Source organism: Chelonia mydas, chromosome 1 (assembly GCF_015237465.2).
Source record: "Chelonia mydas isolate rCheMyd1 chromosome 1, rCheMyd1.pri.v2, whole genome shotgun sequence".
Taxonomy (NCBI): domain Eukaryota; kingdom Metazoa; phylum Chordata; order Testudines; family Cheloniidae; genus Chelonia; species Chelonia mydas.
Window position 1 is genome coordinate 127,742,956 of NC_057849.1, and position 21,788 is coordinate 127,764,743.

At 43.7% G+C, this 21,788-nt stretch overlaps 2 protein-coding genes across 9 annotated transcripts in view; one reads left to right on the plus strand and one right to left on the minus strand.

Annotated features, from left to right (window-relative positions):
- Positions 1-599, minus strand: part of LOC102946013 (pseudouridine 5'-phosphatase) — a 137,576-nt gene extending 136,977 nt beyond the window's left edge. Inside the window, exon 1 of one of the 2 annotated variants that reach the window (XM_037899816.2) lies at positions 404-549. In XM_037899816.2, the coding sequence (XP_037755744.1) occupies positions 404-482 (79 nt within the window). In that variant the 5' untranslated portion in view covers positions 483-549. Of the gene's footprint in view, positions 1-403 lie in introns of both variants that reach the window. The other variant, XM_043537780.1, reaches the window with a different exon arrangement.
- The window catches only part of STS (steroid sulfatase), a 176,982-nt gene continuing 155,214 nt past the window's right edge, over positions 21-21,788 (plus strand). The window contains exons 1-2 of one of the 7 annotated variants that reach the window (XM_043537779.1): positions 21-434; positions 20,275-20,372. Coding sequence is in view for 2 of the 7 variants with exons in the window: in XM_037899791.2 (XP_037755719.1) it covers positions 421-434 (14 nt within the window). In the remaining 5 variants the exon portion in view is untranslated. Of the gene's footprint in view, positions 435-805; positions 931-961; positions 981-20,271; positions 20,373-21,788 lie in introns of those variants that run through there. The other 6 variants (XM_043537774.1, XM_037899795.2, XM_043537775.1 and 3 more) reach the window with 6 other exon arrangements.

Consider the following 21,788-nt stretch of genomic DNA (forward strand, 5'->3'; position numbering starts at 1 on the left):
GCTTGTGCGCCAAGGAGGCCGGAGGACTCTCTCAGGCTGGGGTCGGCAAACCTTTTTCATCCCCACAGCAGCAGGCTCGTCTTCCATAGCTACCCCAGCACACCCGGTTTCAGTGAGGAGGGCACAGGAGAGCCAAGCAATGGTCTGAGCTGCAGCAGCAGCCGCCCAGGGACCCAGCCCGAGCTTGCCCCCGCAGAGGGAGGGCTAGCAGCGGAGGGCGCCCCGGGGAAGGCGCCACTCAACCACCACCCCCGGGGCAGGGACGCAGGCGGCAGCGCCCGTCCCCTCTCCGGGCGCGGCAGCAGGAAGGGGGCGAACCGCCCTGCCCCGCACGGCCGCAGCCTGGCGTGAGAGCGCCCCGGGCCGAGGCCGGCCGGGAGCAGCGGAGCCGCGGGCTACGCACCCAGCAGGAGACCGTCCATGTCAAAGATCAGGTGGGTGGCGGGCCGCGGCGGAGCGGGGCGGCAGGAGGAGGCGGCCATGGCGGGGCAGCGGCGGGAGCACAAGCGGAGGAGGAGCCGGGCGGCGCAAGCGCTGTCAGCCGCCGGCGAAGGGGAAGTGGGAGCCGGCTGCGGCAGCACCGCTGTTTGGTAGTGGGGGAGGCAGGGAGCTGGGGCTGGTGCCGGGCGCCGGAGCTGGGCTCCCCCTCAGCCCTCCCGGCTCCGAGGTGCTCTGCGCTGCTGCCCTGCTTGCCCCCAGGCGCCCCAAGGGAGAAGGGAGGGGGTGCTGCACTTTTCTGTCTCATCGAGGGAGAGAAACCTAACCACGTCCCGGGAGTATCTGGGCCACAGCCGCAAGGGCACGTCTACACTTACCGGGCTACAGCGGTACCGGCGCAGCTGAGCCACTGCAGCTCTGTGGCGAAGAGGCTCTGGGGGACAGCTCTCCCGTCCGCATAAAAAACCCACCAGCGCGAGCTGCATAAGCCAGGTAGGCAAGAGAAGCTCTTCCACCGGCATGGCGCAGTGCACGCGAGCGCTTATGTCAGTGTAACTTATGTCGCTCAGGATGGGGGAATATTCACTCCCCTGAGTGACATAAATTTTATCGAAGTTGGTGGTAGTGTAGGCACAGTCTTATGCGGTGTCTACGCTGTACTTTTGTCAGTAAAACTTTTGTCGGTCAGGGGTGTGAAAAAACCATCCCCTTAGGGCCAAAAGTTTACCGACAAAAAGTGCCAGTGTGGAGAGCGCTTTGTCGGCAGGAGACGCTCTCCCACTGACAAAGCTACCGCTCCTCATTCGGGGTGGTTTTATTTTGTCGGAAGGAGAGCTCTCCCCTATTGACAAAGAATGGCTACATTGCCTACCTTAGCAGCACACGTGTGCCACTGTAAGCAGTGGCGGATTAGCCACTGGGCCAAGGAGGTGGGGTGGCGAGGTGAAGGAAGCTGGGGGCGGCAAGTTGTATGGGCCCGTGGTGTCCATGCTCCACCAATATGAGAGCACAGAGGCCCAGCTCCACCAAAGTTCGGGGCCAGATCTCTCTCGCGGCCCTGCCTACCGCCCCCGCGTGCTTTCCCCGGAGCATCCCTCCTGGCCATGCATGCCGACCACAGGCTATTTAGAAGAGCACGGGGCCCCTGTCACCACCACCAGTGTTACGCTAATAAAATAATACCAATAGGATCTTATGAGAGGGATAAGGCAAAAGAAACGTCACATTTATTGTAAATACAACCAAACATTACTATATGCAATTCCTATATAGATCCATTCACGCACACAGACATTCACACAGGTTCTGCAAAGAGGTTGTTATAGTTACCAGCCTAGACGTTGCTCATGCCAAGTCACTGGCCAGGTGGCCTGGACACGAGAGTGGAGCCAAGTCGTTGTCAGATGCGCATCCGATGCTCCCAGAGGGTGGTCACAGAACCAGACTCAAAGAACACAGTCCCAGGGTCCAATCTTTATAGGTCTCTGGTTCAATACAAAGCTATGGAAGTTGCTTCATCATGTTGAATTTACAATTGAGATGACCATCAATCAGCTCAATCAGCAGGTGGTACATTCATGACGGCTAGGTGTTATCTTCTTGTTCTTCCTTGATGCGTTTTGGGTGGATTCCGGTTTGCCCTCCGGGGTTCATCCGATTATCTCCACTCTGCATATTCTTCGGCTCATCGATACCAAGGTTGTAATTCTTAGGATTAGGTTCGCACCATTTACTAACCATTTATTTACCTGCTTCAGACATTCAATTCCATGCACTCATTATTCATTCTTGTACTTAAAAACACAGTCTAATGACTTTTTTGGGTTTAACAAGTTTTATCCCACTGTTTTCCCCTCTTTGGTTACAAAGATTTATATAGGCATGATAAGGGGCCCCCGCGGGGGAGGAAGGGCGTCAGGGTGTTGCTTTAAAGAACAGAATTGTTTCCTCAAAGTTCTTATCACTCTCCAGCACAGACTCTTTGTCCTGTACGGGCCATTCTTATCATCTCCTTGCATAGCCTATTAACTCAGTCCTGTACCACCCTGAGATAATTTGCACTTTGGCCTTGCATTTGTTACAGAGTGAAATTCAAAATAATAGTACAGCATGGAACGGATATTCATAACCTTTTACAATGCCTATACAACTCTTATATCTATCTTTATTTCTACTACTACTTGATTATAATTTTACCATACTTATATAACTGCGAGGGTGACCCAACACCGGCAGTGCAACGGGGCTAAAGCGGCTTCCTGCCTGCCCATCCACTACGCTTCTGCAAGCAGCCGGCACGTCCCTGCGGCCCCTGAGGGGGAGGGGTGTCTCCGCGTGCTGCCCCCACTCCGAGCGCGGACTCTGCCAACTGCAGCCAATGGGAGCTGTGGGGGCTCTGCCTGCGGGCAGCAGCGCATGGAGACCCCTCCGCCCCACCCCCGCCTAGGACCTGCTGCCAGAGGAGGGTGTGGGTCGCTTTCGGGAGCCGCCCGAGGTAAACGTTGCACCCCTCATGCTCTCCTGTACCCCAACTCCCTATCCCAGCCAAGACCCCGCATCCGAACTCCTTCACAGATCCAGCACCCCCTCCTACACTCCAACCTCCTGCCCCAGTCCAGACCAAGCACCCAAACTCCCTCCTACTTTGGTCTGGTGTACACTGTAGATAGGGTTGCCAACTTGCTAATCTCACAAAACCGAACACCTTAGCCCCGCCCCCCACCCTACCCCTTCCCCAAAGCCCCACCCCTTCTCCAAGGCCCTACCCCCCACTCACTCCATCCCCCCTCCCTCTGTCACTCGCTCTCTCCCACTCTGACTCACTTTCACCAGAGTGGGGCAACAGGTTGGGGTGTGGGAAAGGGTGAGGGCTCCAGCTGGGGTTTTGTGCTCCAGCTGGGGGTATGGGCTCCAGGGTGGGGCCACAGATGAGGGGTTAAGAGTGCGGGAGGGGTGAGGTCTTCGGTTGAGGGGTGTGTGCTCCGGGGTGGGGTAGGGGATGAGGGATTTGGGGTGAAGGAGGGGGCTCTGGACTGGAGCCAAGATGTTCGGAGTGCAGGAGGGGGCTCAGGACCGAGGCAGGTGGTTGGGGTGCGGGAGGGGATGTGGGTTCTGGCAGGGGGTGTAGGCTCTGGGATGGGGCTGGGGATGAGGAGTTTCGGGTGCAGGAGAGGGTGCGGGTTCTGGAAGGGAATTTGGGTGTGGGAGGGAGCTCAGGGATGGGATAGGGAGTTGGGGTGCGGGAGGGAGTATGAAGCTCCATGAGGGAGTTTGGGTACGGGAGGGGGCTCAGGGTTAGGGGGTTGGGGTGCAGGAGGGGATTTGGGGTGTGGGCTCTAGCTGGGCGGCACTTACCTGAGTCGGCTCCCAGAAGTGGCTGGCATGTACAGACGGCTCCTAGACACAGGGGCCAGGGAGCTCTGCCCATGCCTGCAGGCACTGCCCCCGCAACTCTCATTGGCCACAGTTCCTGGCTGATGGGAGCTGCGAAGCCGGCGCTCAGGGCTGGGGTAGCACGTGGAGCCCCCTGGCCCCGCTGCCTAGGAGCCAGACATGCCATCCGCTTCTGGGAGCCGTGCAGAGCCATGGAGCCTGCCTTAGCCCCGCTGTGCCGCCGTCCGAACTTTTAGCTACCCGGTCACCACCCGGTCACCGTGAGAGACGTAGAGTCAAAATCGATGTAGTTTGATCAACACAGCATTAGTGTAGACACTGCATTGCTTACGTCAACTGTTACTAGCTTTCAGGAGCCATCCCACAATGCCCCACACTGACAGTACAATCAATACAAGTGCTGCTGGTGAGGATGCGCACCGCCAACACAAGGAGAAAAGTATAGACATGCACAGGCTATGTAATTACAGTGGCAGCCAGGGCTGTCCCTAGGGGGGTGGGCGCCCCGATTTGCCGTACCCTAGGGACGGCTCTGGCGGCAGTTATATGCTAACATAAGTTAGATCAACTTAATTTTGTAGTGTAGACATGGCCCTTGTCTCAGATACCAAGTATGTCACTTTTCCTAATAATTTTATCAACTGGGAATCGGATTGTGATCTTTAAAAAACAAACACGCACACACAATGCATGGACAAAAGAAAAAATGTGAATCTGTTATGTGGCAAATTCCTTTATAATTGACACAGTGCTTAGAATACCAGCATATCAGTTGCTCCAGAAGCTGCTGTAAGAGTGTAGGCAGTTTATCAGGGGTTTCTAGTAAGGATTTGTTTATCAAGTGTGTCTAACAAATACCAGGGTAGTCAGTGATTAAAAGCATAGTTGTATATATAATTTAATATATTTTCCCTAATATAATATTCTAATTAATTAAGCTTTGTCACCTACATTAGTTGATAATGTGACATCAGTACTCACTGACTGCAAGAAATTACATCACAATGAGCCATGTAACATGAGACGCAGTGATTTTCATATGCAAAAAAGGTTTCTGTGCAATTTTTTTTTAAAAGAGATTTCTTCTAACATTTTGAAAATATAACCAAACTATGTTTACCAAAAAATTGGTCTGTCTCATGGAGAGCTTTTGAATATGTTAAAAATCGGTGAATCCCAGACAGACCCCATCTATAAATCAATCAATCAGTCGTATTCTAAGGAAGATTCATCTTCTTACAGCTGGATGCTCTGCATTACAAAATTGTATTGTGTTTAAACATGATTGTGATCAAGTTAGCTGACCGAATGATGACTGCAATTTGTCCTACTCTACATTGGCTGGGTCAACTGTGATCAGTATTATGTCAGCTAATTCTTCACAGTTACATTCCAATACAAGAAAATCCTCCTATATAAACAGACAAGCCCCCTTAGCTTTATTCAGTATAATTACATCCACTTAATAGACAAATGAAGGCGGGGGGGGGGGAGGGGGGTCCAAGAAGACACAATAAGGTCATAGTATGGTATCCTCACAAACAACTAAAATAGCTAATTCCAGTTTTATTGGATGCCATTACATAATTTGACTCATAAATATCACAACAATAGTGTTTTCTTGAAACAGGGGAAGAAAAAATAGGAGGGTATGAAGGGAAATGGTATAACTGTCTTTCTTATTTTAATGACTTTATTTTTCATTTTAAACTTTTCCATGCGATGTGATGAGTCATGACCCGTTTAAATCATTTGTGCAGTTGTGATTTGTGAGAACATGCAGTGGGGTGGAGATACAATGATACGCAGAAGGCTAATAAGGAACCATAATCTGCTTGGTGAGAAGGATGGAAATGGGGTATAGGGATACAATCATGCTGGTAGGCCCTCAACCTGCAAAGATTAAGCAAATGCTTAACTTTACATACTGTGAATAGTCTCAATGACTCTCAGTGCATATAGCTAAGCATGTGCATAAATCTTTACAGCAGTGGTTCTCAATCAGGAGTACGTATGCCCCATGGGGGTACACTGAGGTCTTCCGGTGGTACATCAACTCATTTAGATATTTGCCTAGTTTTACAACAGGCTACAGAAAAAGCACTAGCAAAGTTAGTACAGACTAAAATGTCATACAGACAATGACTTGTTTTTACTGCTCTATATACTATACACTGAAATGTAAGTACAATATTTATATTCCAATTGATTTATAATTACATGGTAAAATAAGAAAGTAAGCAATTTTTCAGTAGTAGTGTACTGTGACACTTTTGTGTTTTTATGTCTGATTTTGTAAGCAAGTAATTTTTAATTGAGGTTAAACTTGGGGGTACACAAGACAGATCAGACTCCTGAAAGGGGTACAGTAATGTGGAAAGATTGAGAGCCACTGCTTTTTTACAGGATCAGGGCCTTACTTGGTATGGTCACATGTGGAAGGTCAATTATATTGTGTTGGTTTTTAATAAATATAAATTAACACCCTGTGGACAATACTGGAAAAGGATGTTTTTAAAAATACCTCACTCCCCAAAAAACCCAACTTTCTTAGGTTTTGCACAGGCAAAGAGAATTTCATCTATAAGTAACATCTGTTGGAAATGTTCAGGTGCAAGTGAGTGCAACTGAATGCCCAGTTAGGGGCGAGATAGCCAGTGCTAGGTATGCAGTTCATGTACAATTTTTTTGTCTTTTAATGTTACCTCAGTATCATTTCCTGAATCAGGGCCTGGGCCCTGATTCAGGAAAGAATTTAAGCAAATACATAACTTTAATTCAATGAAACTTAAGAACATGCTTAAGAACTTTTCTGTGTTGCATTGGACTTAAGTATTGCTTTCAGAACTGTGTACCTGGTCCTGAAGTCATTTAGATCATTCCCTTAAAAACAAAGGAAAGATTTACATATTTGTCCTAAATTATCGTATTCTGAAATGCATGAATGAGAATGTGTAACATTTTTTGAAATCCTGTTTTGAGACTGTTCAGAAACATGATCCCAATAATAGCAGTCTTTACAGAAGTGATAGAAATATGCTGTACCGTATATACCATTCTGAAATTAGTTTTGTTTTTCTTGTTGTCCTGCAGGCAACTGTGGCAAAGAGGATAAACTGATCTAAACCTATTTTGCTTTTAATTTTAAAAGGAATCTAAAGACAAAAATAACCCAGTAACTTAGAAGCCTTCACAATGACTTAAATAAAAGCTTGTAAACCCATTATTAATAATAAATTACCTGGAGTGGTTTATAATTAAATGAAATGAACAAACTGAGATTCAAGACAGTTGCAATACTTGAGTCTTCTAAGCCCTAATAAAAGAAACACATCCCAATTGTAAGGGACTGGGACATAGGCAGTGTTGCATAGAAGTCACAGGCTGATGTCCACAAGTCAAGGACAGCCGCAAGGTCGCAGTCAGAGAGCAGGGAGTAGAGTAATCACTAGAGTCGGGATCAATAAGCAAGAGTCAGGCTAGGATCAGACTCCAGACATAGTTGTTAGGCTGGAATCAGAAGGCAAGAGTCAGGGTCGGAGTCAGGCTGGGGTCAGAGACTAGAGAGACTGAAAGCAAAGTGAGATCTGGCATCATCACAGGCCAGAAGCCTCTGTGGTGTCCAGACAATTCCCTGGGGCACCCTCCAGGGTTAAATAGTGAGCATGAGCCAATCAGAGGGCTGCAGGGTGCTATTATTCTGGATCATTTTGGAAGTACTTCCTGCAGTGCTTAATCTCCACAGTGCTTCTTGGATACAGCTCTGCATGGCCCCTAGTGGTGAAGTGGGAATGTCAGCTACTTCCCGTTCTGCAGGCCTGGGTTCTAGTCCCATAGATCTTTCACAGCTGCTACTCTGAAACCTATATGAATAGTGAGTGTTGTAGCAAAAATCTTTCACCTTAAGAACATGAAGCAAGTTAATGTCATTGTTTCTGCTTGTGTTCTTACAATTAAAAGAGAATATGAGCCCCTCAAGGCTGACTGGCAAAGGGCCTTTCATACTGTAGCTCACATCGGGCCTGATACACTTTTTGCCCCACCACGCTGTTTAAGTACCTTGATGAATCAGGTTGTAACATGTATCAAAGACACAGTTAATTCAGTTAGTTTTCCAAATAACATGCAATATTCCCAGCAGAGGAAAGTACAATAAAAGTTTAATTTACTTTCACAAATAGCAACAATATTTGTAAAACAGGAAACTCACCCAGAAAAAAAAAACATACCCAAGAAGCTACCTTTACTTTAATACTAAGTAACTAAAAGGCAAAGTCTTAACCTCGGTGGTCCCACACAATTAAATATGTGTGCCTGACTTTGATAGCCTGGTAGTTCCTGCTGTTACTTGATTCTCAGACATTCCCTCTAGGTTTTTCTAAAGTGAACGCTATCTCACTGTGATGCTGCAGGATTTAAAGACTCCTAGATTTCCACTTCATCATCCATAGAATCTCACAACCATGCTAAAGGCATAATCCTAATTTCCACCAGCCACGAGTAATGCAGTCATACTAGTCTCATGCCAATAGAACATTCATATCACATCACACCATTGTGTATTCTGTGCCAAATCCTCAAGCACCCCGATGCCTCCTGATCTGTTCTGGCTTGACTGATCTTCAGGTTGTCATGATGGTACAGTAAGGGGTGCAGAGTACAGGAGGTCTTGAGTAGTCCGGAAGTCCTAGATCTACCAAGATATTTAGGCTCCTAGCTTCCAGTGAAATCAATATATTTGTGTATATGGGCCAAAGTGCTCTGGACATTTCACTGACTGTGGATCCCTGACACTCATTTCTCCCGTGCAGAATCCATAGAGGCCACTACTATCCTGAGGCATCAGAAGCCCCAGCAGAGTCACTTGTGTGGGGTAAAGAAAGAGAAGTATTTAGGAATCAAGGTTCTTACTGTGAACCCTCCAAAAACTTGATAGAAAGGATATTAGGAATTTTAGGTATCGGGAAACATCAGGGGCCCTCTCTCCTTCTCCCTGAGAATGGGGTGTTTGGGGGCCAATCAGATTGCCAGTTGAATGCTCTGTGTATATTGTTAAATATATATGGTACCACCAAAAAGAAAAAAAAGAAAAGGAGATGCAACATGACCAAGTTAAAATATAATACTTATAATAAATACATTGTTAATCAACCAGCAAATAAGTACATTATAAACCATGGACTATAGCATATCATTGGTGTTCAAGCAGAGCTCCCTTTTGAAATCAGTGAGGAGTTGTGCCTAAAAATCAATGGTATTATGTTCTTGTGGACTGTATTTTACTTCAGACAGAATTTGGAATTCTAATTAACTTATTTTATTACTTTATTGAAATATTTTCCTGATCTGTTAATTTATTTTGTCTGAAGTAATACACTATAGCATTTTTCCTGAATTGCTGTTTTGTGTCCTATGCCTAGATCAGAAGTAATTCCAAAATGGTCAGTTAATAGACCTATAGCAGAGAAGACCTGCTCAGCAATAAGTGCACCAGCAATAAATTCCTCCAAAGCTTTAAATCTAAACAAAAAATCATACATATTTAATGTTTTTTTCTGCAAAGTAGAATAGCAGTGCACAATAGATGAGTGTTCCTATTTTCTCTTTAACTGGCAAGTAATTGAACCAATAACAATGATGAGATTTTTGTGCTCCTTTCTCACTGACTTGTCCTCTCCTGCAGCTTTTTTTCTCTCCACAGTAATAAAATAAAATAAAATAAAATAAAACCCCTCTATGGCTGATATAGGGCCTGAGTCTGCACCATTTAAGTCAAAGGGAGCTTTTTCATTGATTTCAGGAGGTGCAGGATCAGGTCTATAATGATTAGAAAACACTAATCACTCAATTAAAATTAGCTAAATATGCAGAAGTATAGAGGTCCCCAAATTTACCTACTTTCACCGTAAGAAAATGGAATGTTCCAAAAGGAGCATAAGTTTGTCTGGAAGATTGACAGTACCCATTCAGGTACCTGAATAAGTAACTAACTAGACGTGGGACTTTTATCTCACCCCTATAAACATAATTCTAAAATGTTGCAGACTGCAACAGTTTTTTGCATCAGTGACTGATATCAATGGGACTACTCATGGAGTAAGGTGCTGTTCAACATAAAGAAGGGTATCAGAATCTGGCCCGCTAATATCAAGGTGATAAGCTTTCTGCTTCAAAGTTTGATTCAAATCTTACTTGCAGTATTTAAAATGTCCTGTCACGAGCTACTGTGTGTGTTCTGATGCCACTCATCTAATTAAAAAATTAAACCCATATCTTTATGGGCAACCATTGCCCATATATTTCATAATTGAAAATATAAATTTAAATATTACTCTTAATTTAAAGGGATAAATATCTAACCCATGAAGAGCAAGTACTTAATACAAATTGAAAGGGATCCGTGCAGGCTCCAAGTATGAGAAATTAATTCATCATAAATCTGATGATGCAGCTATCTACAAAAGAGGTTACAGAATGATTTGTTATGTAATTATTTCATAAATATTAGACATGTCATTTAGACCAGTTGGCACCACAATCTATAACAGATTAGTGTTGTGTTAAATAAATTTGACAGCCTTACTCCATAATCTACTGTAATAGTTTTAGCTGAATTTTTTAGCATAACAACTGTGCCCTCATCTGAAACAGCAAAACTAGGTTAATGCAGTTTCCTAAAAGCTAATAACAAGATTTTCAATATTAATAGTAATATATATTCTAATTAAGTAGAAGGTGCCATCTTAAAATCAGCCACCTCATGCTGGGATCCTGTCTGATCTTGCAAACTGCACAGGATCAAATTGAGTCAGTTCTTGGATGGGAGAACTCTCAGGAAAACCTAGCTGCAGGAAACATTGGATTTGATTCAGTAGGTGGCACTCTTGTCTCTGAATCTGTAACAGACCAAACTTCTTGCATCATGTTGGAGGACCTCTGCAGTTAGAGCTGGGATTGATTTGCAATTATTAAAGATCTCATGTTGCTTTATTGTGTAAGAGTAGATGTGTCAATTCTGGTAACCTGGCCAAATTTCAACTAGGCCAAATTATTATTTTGGTATTTCAACGCAAATATAGATTCAGGTGCGTATCTTAAAACATCATTTTGGCATTTAGATATCAAGGTATTACGCTTCGGGTTTTGCAGGATACACAGATTGCTGAAGTGTTGAGAAATTCCTTTTTTCAGCTTATCCAGTTATGAAGCCTTATACACTCTTCTCACATAGACCCAGTCGACATTATCCACTTTCATCATTTCCATGTTCTACTCATAACTCACTCTATCTAGGATTTGACACAACCACTACAAAAATACCAAATCTGGTAAGACATATCTCTAAGTTCCTCGTTAACAATATGAGTGTCACCACAGAAAATCACAGATTCCACTGGCTCCAAGTGTGGTTCAGATAGTAATTCTAAGTCTTTGTCCTATTATACAAAGTATTCCTGGAGTTACCGAATACTCCAGAAATTATACTTCCACAGTACCCATTGGTGAATATGTTCCACAGAGTGATGCAGCCAAATAGACCCAGCTTCTGACTATTTGGCAGTGAGAAAAAAAAAATATTCTTTGTTTTGGAATCCCTATTGCAGAACTTTTTTCTAGAGATATCAGACTAAGGCCATGACAAGCAGTGAACTGATCAAGGTGCAAAACCCACCTTTTTATTGAAGTTTTTCTACAGTATAGATTCATCTTTTTGTTTCTTCATTTGTTTGTTTTAAATCATAGCCACGCAAAGTCCAGAGGAACAGAATAAGTAAAAACTGTCTTTTTGTTGTTGTTTTGGGATTCTATAATTGTATACAGTATGTCCTGAAAATACCGCTTAGATTTCAGCATGATAGAAGGTTTTAAAAGTGCAGAAATATAGAAAGTTAAACTAAAAGAAGTCTCTCTCCATATTTAGCTTTTTTAATGGTGTGTTCCCTTTGCACCCCTATTCAAGACCAGAGAAGCATTTGTAGATATATTTCCAGATATTGTAAACTCTTTGACTAGACAGATTGGATTAGAGTGCAGGAACATTCAACCTTTTGTATTAAAGGTGAATTTGTCAACCATGGTTGTGCCAAAGGTTTATGTACTGCCCAGTCCAGCAAAGCATTTAAGCACTGAGTTAACTTTAAGCATATGAGTAGTCTTGTTTAAGTCAACAGGACTACTCAACTACTTAAAGGACATGCTCAGGTTCTTGGTTGAACTGGGATCCAAAGTTCAACTTTCCTGACATTCTTCGTGGTCACTGGGTTTTCCATGTGCTCCTTTATGACAGCAGCCCACATCTGCACTGAACATTTAGCGAGTGGGCAACCTTCTAGCTTACCCATTTGATCCAATGCTCCATACCTTTGTGCCCTCTTTGTCTTTCTGAACAGAATTTAGAAGCAAAGCTAGTTTTCCTAATCTCTGAGAATGGTCCGTAGGTATTGTTCCCATACCAACCTAAACACAGATATTTCTTTAAAAAACAACGCTATTACAAATCTGAGAGAAAATCAAAGCAAATAAAAGTGAAGTGCTATAAAATCTTATATATTTTTTCTTCTAATTTCTGGTCAGAAACACCACTGGTAGTAAGTCAAGTAATAATATGTGTGAGTCCTTCAGGCTTACAGTTTCGCTTACTAGGCTCATCTCCAATAGGAAAATTGCCTGTTGCTTACAGCAGATGCTGCAACTAGTTTAAGTGCTAGTGTTGACAGACAAAACTGTTTTCAGCACCAAGAGAAAACATGATTGAGACCATGTTTCACCATAAGTCAAATGGAACCTCTCACTCTTATTAGCATCCCAGTCCCAGTTCCCTGCCCTCTGTGTCAGTGAAGTCATTCAGTTATAATATTAAGTCACTTTGGTCCTTAGGTGTAAAGATCCATTAAAATTAATTGATTTCTAATCAAACACAGGTTATACAATAAGCATTAAGATCAATACCATTCCATTTTATGTTCCAATTATTCCAATACTCAATTAGTAGACAGCTTATTTTTCCTCTTCTGTCACTTAGCATGTAGCATTTCAACAGCACCCTCTAAATCTTTTGCATACCATTTTGGTCAAAATAAAGTCTTTGTTGTTGTAATTCCAGATTGAACCATTATGAATTTTCAGACTAGGCTTGCCAGCCCTCCCAGTTTCACTGGGAGTCTCCTGGAATCAGGCTTTATCTCCTGGAGGTTACTGCAGCCAAACCAGGAGATTTTAGGTGTTAAAAGTCCAGCGGTTCAGCAGAACTAAAGCAGGCTCCCTGCCTACCCTGGCCCCCCACCGCTCCCGGAAGAAGCCAGCATGTCCCTGTGGCCCTTGGGGAGGTAGGGGCAGGGTGTCTATGCGTGCTGCCCCCGCCCCCAGCGCTGACTCTGCAGCTCCCATTGGCCAGGATCTTGACCAATGGGAGCGGTGCCCATGGGCAGGGGCAGCGTTTGGAGACCCCCCCAGCCCCACCAACTATGAGCCGCTGCCAGAGGGATGTGCCCATCGCTTTCGCAAGCCTCCTAAGGTAAGCGCCATCTCCCTCACCCCCTCCTGCATCTCAACCCCCTGCCCCAGGCTCAGCCCGGAGCCTCCTCCTACACTCCGAACCCCTCAGCCCCAACCCAGAGCCCACAGCCCCTTCCACACCTCAACCACCTGCTCCAGCCCAGTGAAAGTGAGTGAGGGTGGGGGAGAGCAAGCGACGGAGAGAGGGGGGCTGGATTGAGTGGGGGCGGGGACTTGGGGAAAGGGCAGGGCAGAGGGCGAGGCAAGGTTGTTTGGGTTTCTGTGATTAGACAGTTGGCAACCCTATTTCAGATTAATTTAGCAATCTTGTCATTTCAATTAGGTCAGGTCTATATTGTAATTTTAGTCAGATTATTGTATACCCAGACAATCTCAGATCCCTTTACTACTGTTTGTATCAGAGAACAGTATGTGCACTTCAGAAAGGTAGGAAAATATCAAATCATCTCTTTTCTCTCCTTATGAAAGCTTCTGCTGCACCCAGTGTACAGCTTGTTATAGCTGTACATAGCAACATCTCTCAGTGGCTGCCAGAAGGCATTACTTCTAAGAATTTTCACTTATGATGAGAAGAGGTGGATGAAAAATTTTGAGATATATGTATAAATAAAAAATATGGATGACATTTTTCACAAAATATTTTTTAAAAATGTGAAGACTTGGTTGATGTTTTTCAACAAGTTGTAAGACAGTGGAAAGGGATATAGTTTTACAAATCTGAAGGGTTCACTCCAGAGCTAGTGAACCAGAAGCTAGTATTTAAAAATTAAAAATAAACACAGTAAAACATGAAGGTTGGCAATTGCAATCTCAATTGTTCGGTAGGTGTGACACTACAAGTATGCTATGATGGGTTGGACCCCCCCCCCCCCCAATCCAGGATGTCACCTGATGTTCTGGGGTTCCACCGAGCCCGCCTGTTCCACCTTGGGTTACCAGATGTCCCGATTTTATAGTGACAGTCCCAATATTTGGGGCTTTTTCTTATATAGGCTCCTATTACATCCCACCTGCTGTCCTGATTTTTCACACTTGCTATCTGGTCACCCTAGTTTTACCAGCCTGTGTTTCCTCACCCTGTCCTTGCTGTGCCAGGCCCTCAAGCCTTCTCTAGCACACACACAGGTAATGCCACATCCAGCTGCAGACACAGACTGAAATCAGCTCTGTATGGGGGGATTCAGCTCAGGACCTTACCCAGCACTCACATGCACATCTTCTTTGGGGTGTAAACCCAAAATTATATCGTCTTGCCCTGTATAGAGAGATCTGTACAGCATAAGCTCATAAAAAATCGCCCCCTCCCTCAACATGGAGGGAGATATGCACAGCTTTTTGCCCTCCTCCCCCAGATATGAATTGCACAAACTGGGTTTTGAAATAAGCAAGAAATAAGTTTATTAACTACAAAAGGTAAATTTTAAGTGAATATAAGGGATTGCAAACAGAACAAAGCAGATTACTGAGCAAATAAAACAAAACATTCAACCTAAGTTTAATTCACTAAAGAAAGAGGTTACAAAATATAATTTCTCACCCTAAATACTGTTTTTGGCAGCTTGCAGAGTTTCTGCAGCTTAGTGTTCCAGTCATTTCTCTTTACAGACTAGACCCCTATCTCAGCCTGCATTCAGCCCTTGCCTTCCCCAGCTTAGTTCCTTTGTCTCTTCAGGTGCTTTCAGCAGTCTTCCTTCTTGGGCGGGGAGGCAATGAAGAAGAGCCCTGATTGACTCACTTCCCACCTTATGTAGGATTTACATAAGGTGGGAATCCTTTGTTACCAGTAGAAAAATACCAGCAGTGTCCAAGACGGTACTCTGTACCTGGTGACATCATAAGATGACACTGCAGTGTCAAAGCAATATCCCAGGAAGCTCCTCAGGAACGTGAGAGGTTAATATTGTGATGGGTTGGATCACAAAAACCCCCTTGGGGCTGCCAACTGATGTGCCAAGACTACTTCTGCCCCTGCTTTCCCTGCCAGGTTTGGACTTCAGCACCTTGTCTTAAATATAAAATAGAAACTTACAAGAAGTGGAAGATTGGACAAATGACAAGGGAAGAGTATAAAAATGTTTCTCGGGTATGTAGGAATGAAATCAGGAGGGCCAAATCGCACCTGGAGCTGCAGCTAGCAAGAGATGTTAAGAGTAACAAGAAGGGTTTCTTCAGGTATGTTGGTAACAAGAAGAAAGCCAAGGAAAGTGTGGGCCCCTTACTGAATGAGGGAGGCAACCTAATGACAGAGGATGTGGAAAAAGCTAATGTACTCAATGCTTTTTTTGCCTTTGTCTTCACGAACAAGGTCAGCTCCCAGACTGCTGCGCTGGGCAACATAGCATGGGGAGTAGGTGGCCAGCCCTCTGTGGAGAAAGAGGTGGTTAGGGACTATTTAGAAAAGCTGGACGTGCACAAGTCCATGGGGCCGGATGCGTTGCATCTGAGAGTGCTAAAGGAGTTGGCGGCTGTGATTGCAGAGCCATTGGCCATTATCTTTGAAAACTCATGGCGATCGGGGGAAGTCCCGGACGACTGGAAAAAGGCTAATGTAGTGCCCATCTTTAAAAAAGGGAAGGAGGAGGATCCTGGGAACTACAGGCCAGTCAGCCTCACCTCAGTCCCCAGAAAAATCATGGAGCAGGTCCTCAAGGAATCAATCCTGAAGCACTTACATGAGAGGAAAGTGATCAGGAACAGTCAGCATGGATTCACGAAGGGAAGGTCATGCCTGATTAATCTAATTGCCTTCTATGATGAGATTACTGGTTCTGTGGATGAAGGGAAAGCAGTGGATGTATTGTTTCTTGACTTTAGCAAAGCTTTTGACACGGTCTCCCACAGTATTCTTGTCAGCAAGTTAAAGAAGTATGGGCTGGATGAATGCACTATAAGGTGAGTAGAAAGTTGGCTAGATTGTCAGGCTCAACGGGTAGTGATCAATGGCTCCATGTCTAGTTGGCAGCCGGTGTCAAGTGGAGTGCCCCAGGGGTCGGTCCTGGGGCTGGTTTTGTTCAATATCTTCATAAATGATCTGGAGGATGGTGTGGATTGCACTCTCAGCAAATTTGCGGATGATACTAAACTAGGAGGAGTGATAGATACGGTGGCAGGTAGGGATAGGATACAGAGGGCCCTAGACAAATTGGAGGATTGGGCCAAAAGAAATCTGATGAGGTTCAACAAGGATAAGTGCAGGGTCCTGCACTTAGGAAGAATCCAATGCACCGCTACAGACTAGGGACCGAATGGCTCGGCAGCAGTTCTGCAGAAAAGGACCTAGGGGTTACAGTGGACGAGAAGCTGGATATGAGTCAACAGTGTGCCATTGTTGCCAAGAAGGCCAATGGCATTTTGGGATGTATAAGTAGGGGCATAGCCAGCAGATCGAGGGACATGATCGTTCCCCTCTATTCGACATTGGTGAGGCCTCATCTGGAGTACTGTGTCCAGTTTTGGGTCCCACACTACAAGAAGGATGTGAAAAAGTTGGAAAGAGTCCAGCGGAGGGCAACAAAAATGATTAGGGATCTGGAACACATGACTTATGAGGAGAGGCTGAGGGAACTGGGATTGTTTAGTCTGCAGAAGAGAAGAATGAGGGGGGATTTGATAGCTACTTTCAACTACCTGAGAGGTGGTTCCAAAGAGGATGGTTCTAGACTATTCTCAGTGGTAGAAGATGACAGGACAAGGAGTAATGGTCTCAAGTTGCAGTGGGGGAGGTTTAGGTTGGATATTAGGAAAAACTTTTCACTAGGAGGGTGGTGAAACACTGGAATGTGTTACCTAGGGAGGTGGTAGAATCTCCTTCCTTAGAAGTTTTTAAGGTCAGGCTTGACAAAGCCCTGGCTGGGATGATTTAATTGGGGATCCATCCTGCTCTGAGCAGGGGGTTGGACTAGATGACCTCCTGAGGTCCCTTCCAACCCTGATATTCTATGATTCTATGATTCTAAGCCAGACACGCCAGTCTGCTCCAACACAGACCCAGGGTCTGAACCACATGCCCCAAAGCTGCGGACTTAATTGAAAGCAAATTAAGAAGTGTTCCTGTCTTTAACACTCAGATGCCCAACTCCAAACCCCAAATAAAACTATTTTACCCTGTATAAAGCGTATACCAGGTAAATTCATAAATTGTTCGCCCTCTGTAACACTGATAGAGAGATATGCACAGCTGTTTGCCCCTCCCCTCCCCAGGTATTAATACATACTCTGGGTTAATTAATAAGTAAAAAGTGATTTTATAAAATACAGAAAGTAGGATTTAAGTGGTTCCAGGTAGTAACAGACAGAACAAAGTGAATTACCAAACAAAATAAAATAGAACACGCAAATTTGTCTAAGAAAACTGAATACAGATAAAAACCTCACCCAGTAAGCTTCCTTTTACAGACTAGTCTCCTTCTAGTCTGGGTCCAGCAATCACTCACACCCCCTGTAGTTACTGCCCTTTGTTCCAGTTTCTTTCAGGTATCCTTGGGAGTGGAGAGGCTATCTTTTGAGCAAGCTGAAGACAAAATGGAGGGGTCTCCCAGGGGTTTAAATAGACTTTCTTTTGTGGGTGGACACCCCTCACTCCCCCTGTGTAGAATCCAGCTACAAAATGGAGTTTTGGGGTCACGTGGGCCAGTCACATGTTCATGCATGACTCAGAACTTACAGGTAGCATCCATGGGTCACCTTATGGGGGGCACCGTCACAACTATCTTCGAAGTTCTGTTGGCCTTCTTAAATGACTCATTCAGGCTGATTGCCTGCTGTCTGATGGGCGTTCCCCCAAGTACACACACGGTTGTAATTGTTACATAGTCAATATTCCTAACTTCAAATACAGAAATAATACATGTATACAAATTGGATAATCACATTCAGCAAATCATAATTTTTCCAATAGTACCTTATATGACCCATCTTGCATAAAATATATCTTAATTGTGCCATATTCATATCATAACAATATTTCTGTGAAGAATATGGAGTGTAGCGTCACATATGCTATCAAGCAGAGAAAAACTCACAATAAATGAAGTTCTAAAAAAATGCTAATGGAATAGCATTCTGTTAACTTTATGAATCTCATCAATAATATAACTTAGGCTTTGCATTTAGTAAGTGGTTCAAGAACACTGTACTGTGTTTTTTCTTTGCTCTTGCAGTTTACTTAAGCCCCTTCATTTTCAGTTTAAACCTATTTTTACCAAAAAAAATCCCAGGTTTTACAAAAAGTATTACCCCCCCCCCCACCCATTTTCACCCTACTTTTATGTCATTCAACTATATAAAATAACTTGTTTTATTAGGAAAATACAATACATTGTATGAAATATATGTATTATGGTAATACATTAGTTTGTGTGTAACAAAGCTTCCTGTTAAAGTAAGGCTATGATTAGTCTAGAAGATACACACAATAAACAAACAACTCTGACGTGTGTGCATATCTGAACATACTGATGAATCTCACACCCACCACATACACATTTCAAGCTGTTAGCAGGTAACGGTTTAAAGATTTGACACGCTAAAATGGAAGAAAATGAACTCTCTATCAGAATATGTTTCAGAACACAAGGAAGTATTCAAAAGTTTTATTTGTGGATTAGAGATTGTTTTCTTAAACTCAAACGCATTGTGTTTTGAGTTCTGTTTTAGTACTGCAGCAAACCACACTGAATTCCGTTCATCAAAGGATTAATCTACTAAATACTCTTCCCCTCCCCCCGCCTCCTTCCATCCACCAAAATAAACCCCAATATTTACCAGGAAAAAATATCAAAAGTTTTTTTCACTGATTTTTAGCTGTTTGTCTTGTTGCAGTAATAAACACCGATAAATTCCCAGGAACAAATAAATAAAATAAATACCAAAACATTTACTCCATTATTGTTAAGGCTATGATTTAGTCATTGGTATTTTTAGTAAAAGTCATGACAGGTCACAGGCAATAAGCAAAAATTCACGGCCGATGACCTGTCCATGATTTGTACTATAAATACCCCATACTAAATCTTAGGTTATCTGGGGGTCCCGTGGTGCTGCTGCTGCTGGGGGGCTCCAGGGGTACTGCTCTGGGGGGAGAGGGGATGGCCCAGGGCACCACTGCTGCTCTGGATGGGGGCGGCCTCGGGTGCCGCTGCTGCTCCAGGACCGCTGTTCTAGGGCAGCGCCCAGGACCGCTGCTGCTCCAGCGGTGCCTGGGGCTGCCCAAGCAGCAGCTGGCCTTGGGACTTCCCCAGCTGCTTGGCCAGCCCTGGGGTCAGCTGCACTGGCCGCTGCAAAAGTCATGGAAGTCCCAGAAAGTCACGGAATCCTAAATTATTGTCCCTGGAGAAAGGGTGTGGTTTTGTAGTCAGAGCGCAGGAATGGGAGCTATTCACTCTGGCACCAGCTTGCTGACATGTCTTTCAACTTGTCTCTCTCTCTTACTTAGTTTCCTTATATACAATATGAGAAAAGTAATATGTACCTCACAAGCATCTTGTGAAGCTAAATTAATACTTGCAAAGGGCTTTAATATCTCTTGTTAGAAGTTACTATCAGTAACAACTCAGTAGGAGTATTTTACCATACTCACAATAGGATGAACATTAAATTGCATCTTGGATTCTCTCCTTCCCTGTTTCCTACAGTGTGTTTCTAATTAATTAGAATGGAAAGGCCTACAGTAGTTGATCCGGTACAACTGGAAGGTTTAAACTAAATTGTTTCTCTTAAGCTTATCTTTGCATACATATGGATTATGATAATTTGTTTGCCTTTGTTTCTTTATGTATAATATTATGTATGTGTATATAGAGAGAGAAAGAGAGTGATTTTGAAGAAAGATATTGTGTAGTCTTTTTTACACTGTTTTATCTGTAGGGGGCTGTATGCCAAGGACGTACCCCCCTCTGTCATTCCTTACCCCCTCTGTCATTCCTACAGTTAATGGGAGTGGACTTTCCACCCATATAGTGGTGATAAGTGCATGCAGCCAGCTTGTTTGAAATCTGGAGGCAGAAAGTGAAACAGCCTGCCGTGAGGTAAAGTATCTTCTTCTAATGTCTCTCCTATGTACTTATACTGTAAGATCTTTGGAACAAGGGACTGCTATATTTTTCAGTCGCATGCAGCCTTAAACACATTTTTGGCACTCAATAAATTAATAATAATAATGTGCCAAAATGTCTTATTTTCCTCAGAAAAGTGAAGCAGTTTATATTTTATAACAAAAAAAAAAGAAAGTTGGCTGGTGAAAGACTCTGATAAGCCAAATCTACAAAAGATAATCTAGAAACCATAATGACAAACTAAGATTGTAACATAAGAATGTGCTGCGTTAGTACAGTACTGTAATATGCTATGAAATTTCCTGCCTAGAATGGGTTAAAAAGAACATAAAACGTTGTCTGGCTTCTGAAAGCAGTAGGAACCAGTCAGAAAGTGGTGAGACCCTGAGTTACACCGTTTCCCTGCTGTGCTGCAGTGTGATTTTTTTTCCCCTCACCACTCAAACCCTTGTGTGTTCAAAAAAGTGATATTAAAAGAATGTGTAATTTTGATTACAAATTCTGTTTAAAGACTCAAAAGCTGCTGGGCTGCTAAAGAGTTGTAAAATAAGCTTTTTAAGAAACTTGTGGTTTTAAAGTAGCTTTGCGGACTCTGAGTGAGTGGGTTATGTTGTGTAATGAGAGCTAATGCAAGCCCATTGGTTCAGTGGAGGAAATACATGAGACTGAGAAATTTAATTATTTCAATTACATACATACATACATACATACAGTTACATAAGATAGTAAGTTAGACTCTTTCTTCAATAAGTCCAGATGCCCTCAGGTTTACTGAGGCTAATGAAAGTTAAGACCATGTATTGTGGGGAATATCCATTAATGGAAATAATTGAGACAGAGAACTGGCGTGGGTGTGATAGAGGATCAGCAATGGAAAGTATGCCCTTCAGTACCCTTGTACTCACCCCTTACACACTATTGCAATAATATTTGTACAAAATATGCCTTGTGAGATATCACATGAAAGCCAATAACACACTGGTTACTAATATGATTATAAAATGCATGTGTTAATGATTATATGTGAAGCTATGAATTCCCTCTGTATGATGTTACTAAAACAGCCTAGCCCAGGTAAAGGTGATAAACAGGTCTGTCCTAGACAAACAAATGTGGGTTTATCTTAATTTACATATTAACAGTAAATAAGGCCATCAAGCTAAACCTGTAGGGGTTATCTAATCCTGAATTCAAAAGACAGAGAATTAACATGTCTCCTGCACCCCAGGGAGACACAGGAGCCTGAATCCCCAGGAGATATTCCTGACTTGTAAGACAAAGACTTTCCCCTTGGGGATATAAGGAACAGAGAGACATTCCATCTTTACCTTTCACCTTAGGGGACAAAGAAATCAAGTGATTTGATCTCTGAAAGGGGTTGTGGCCAGG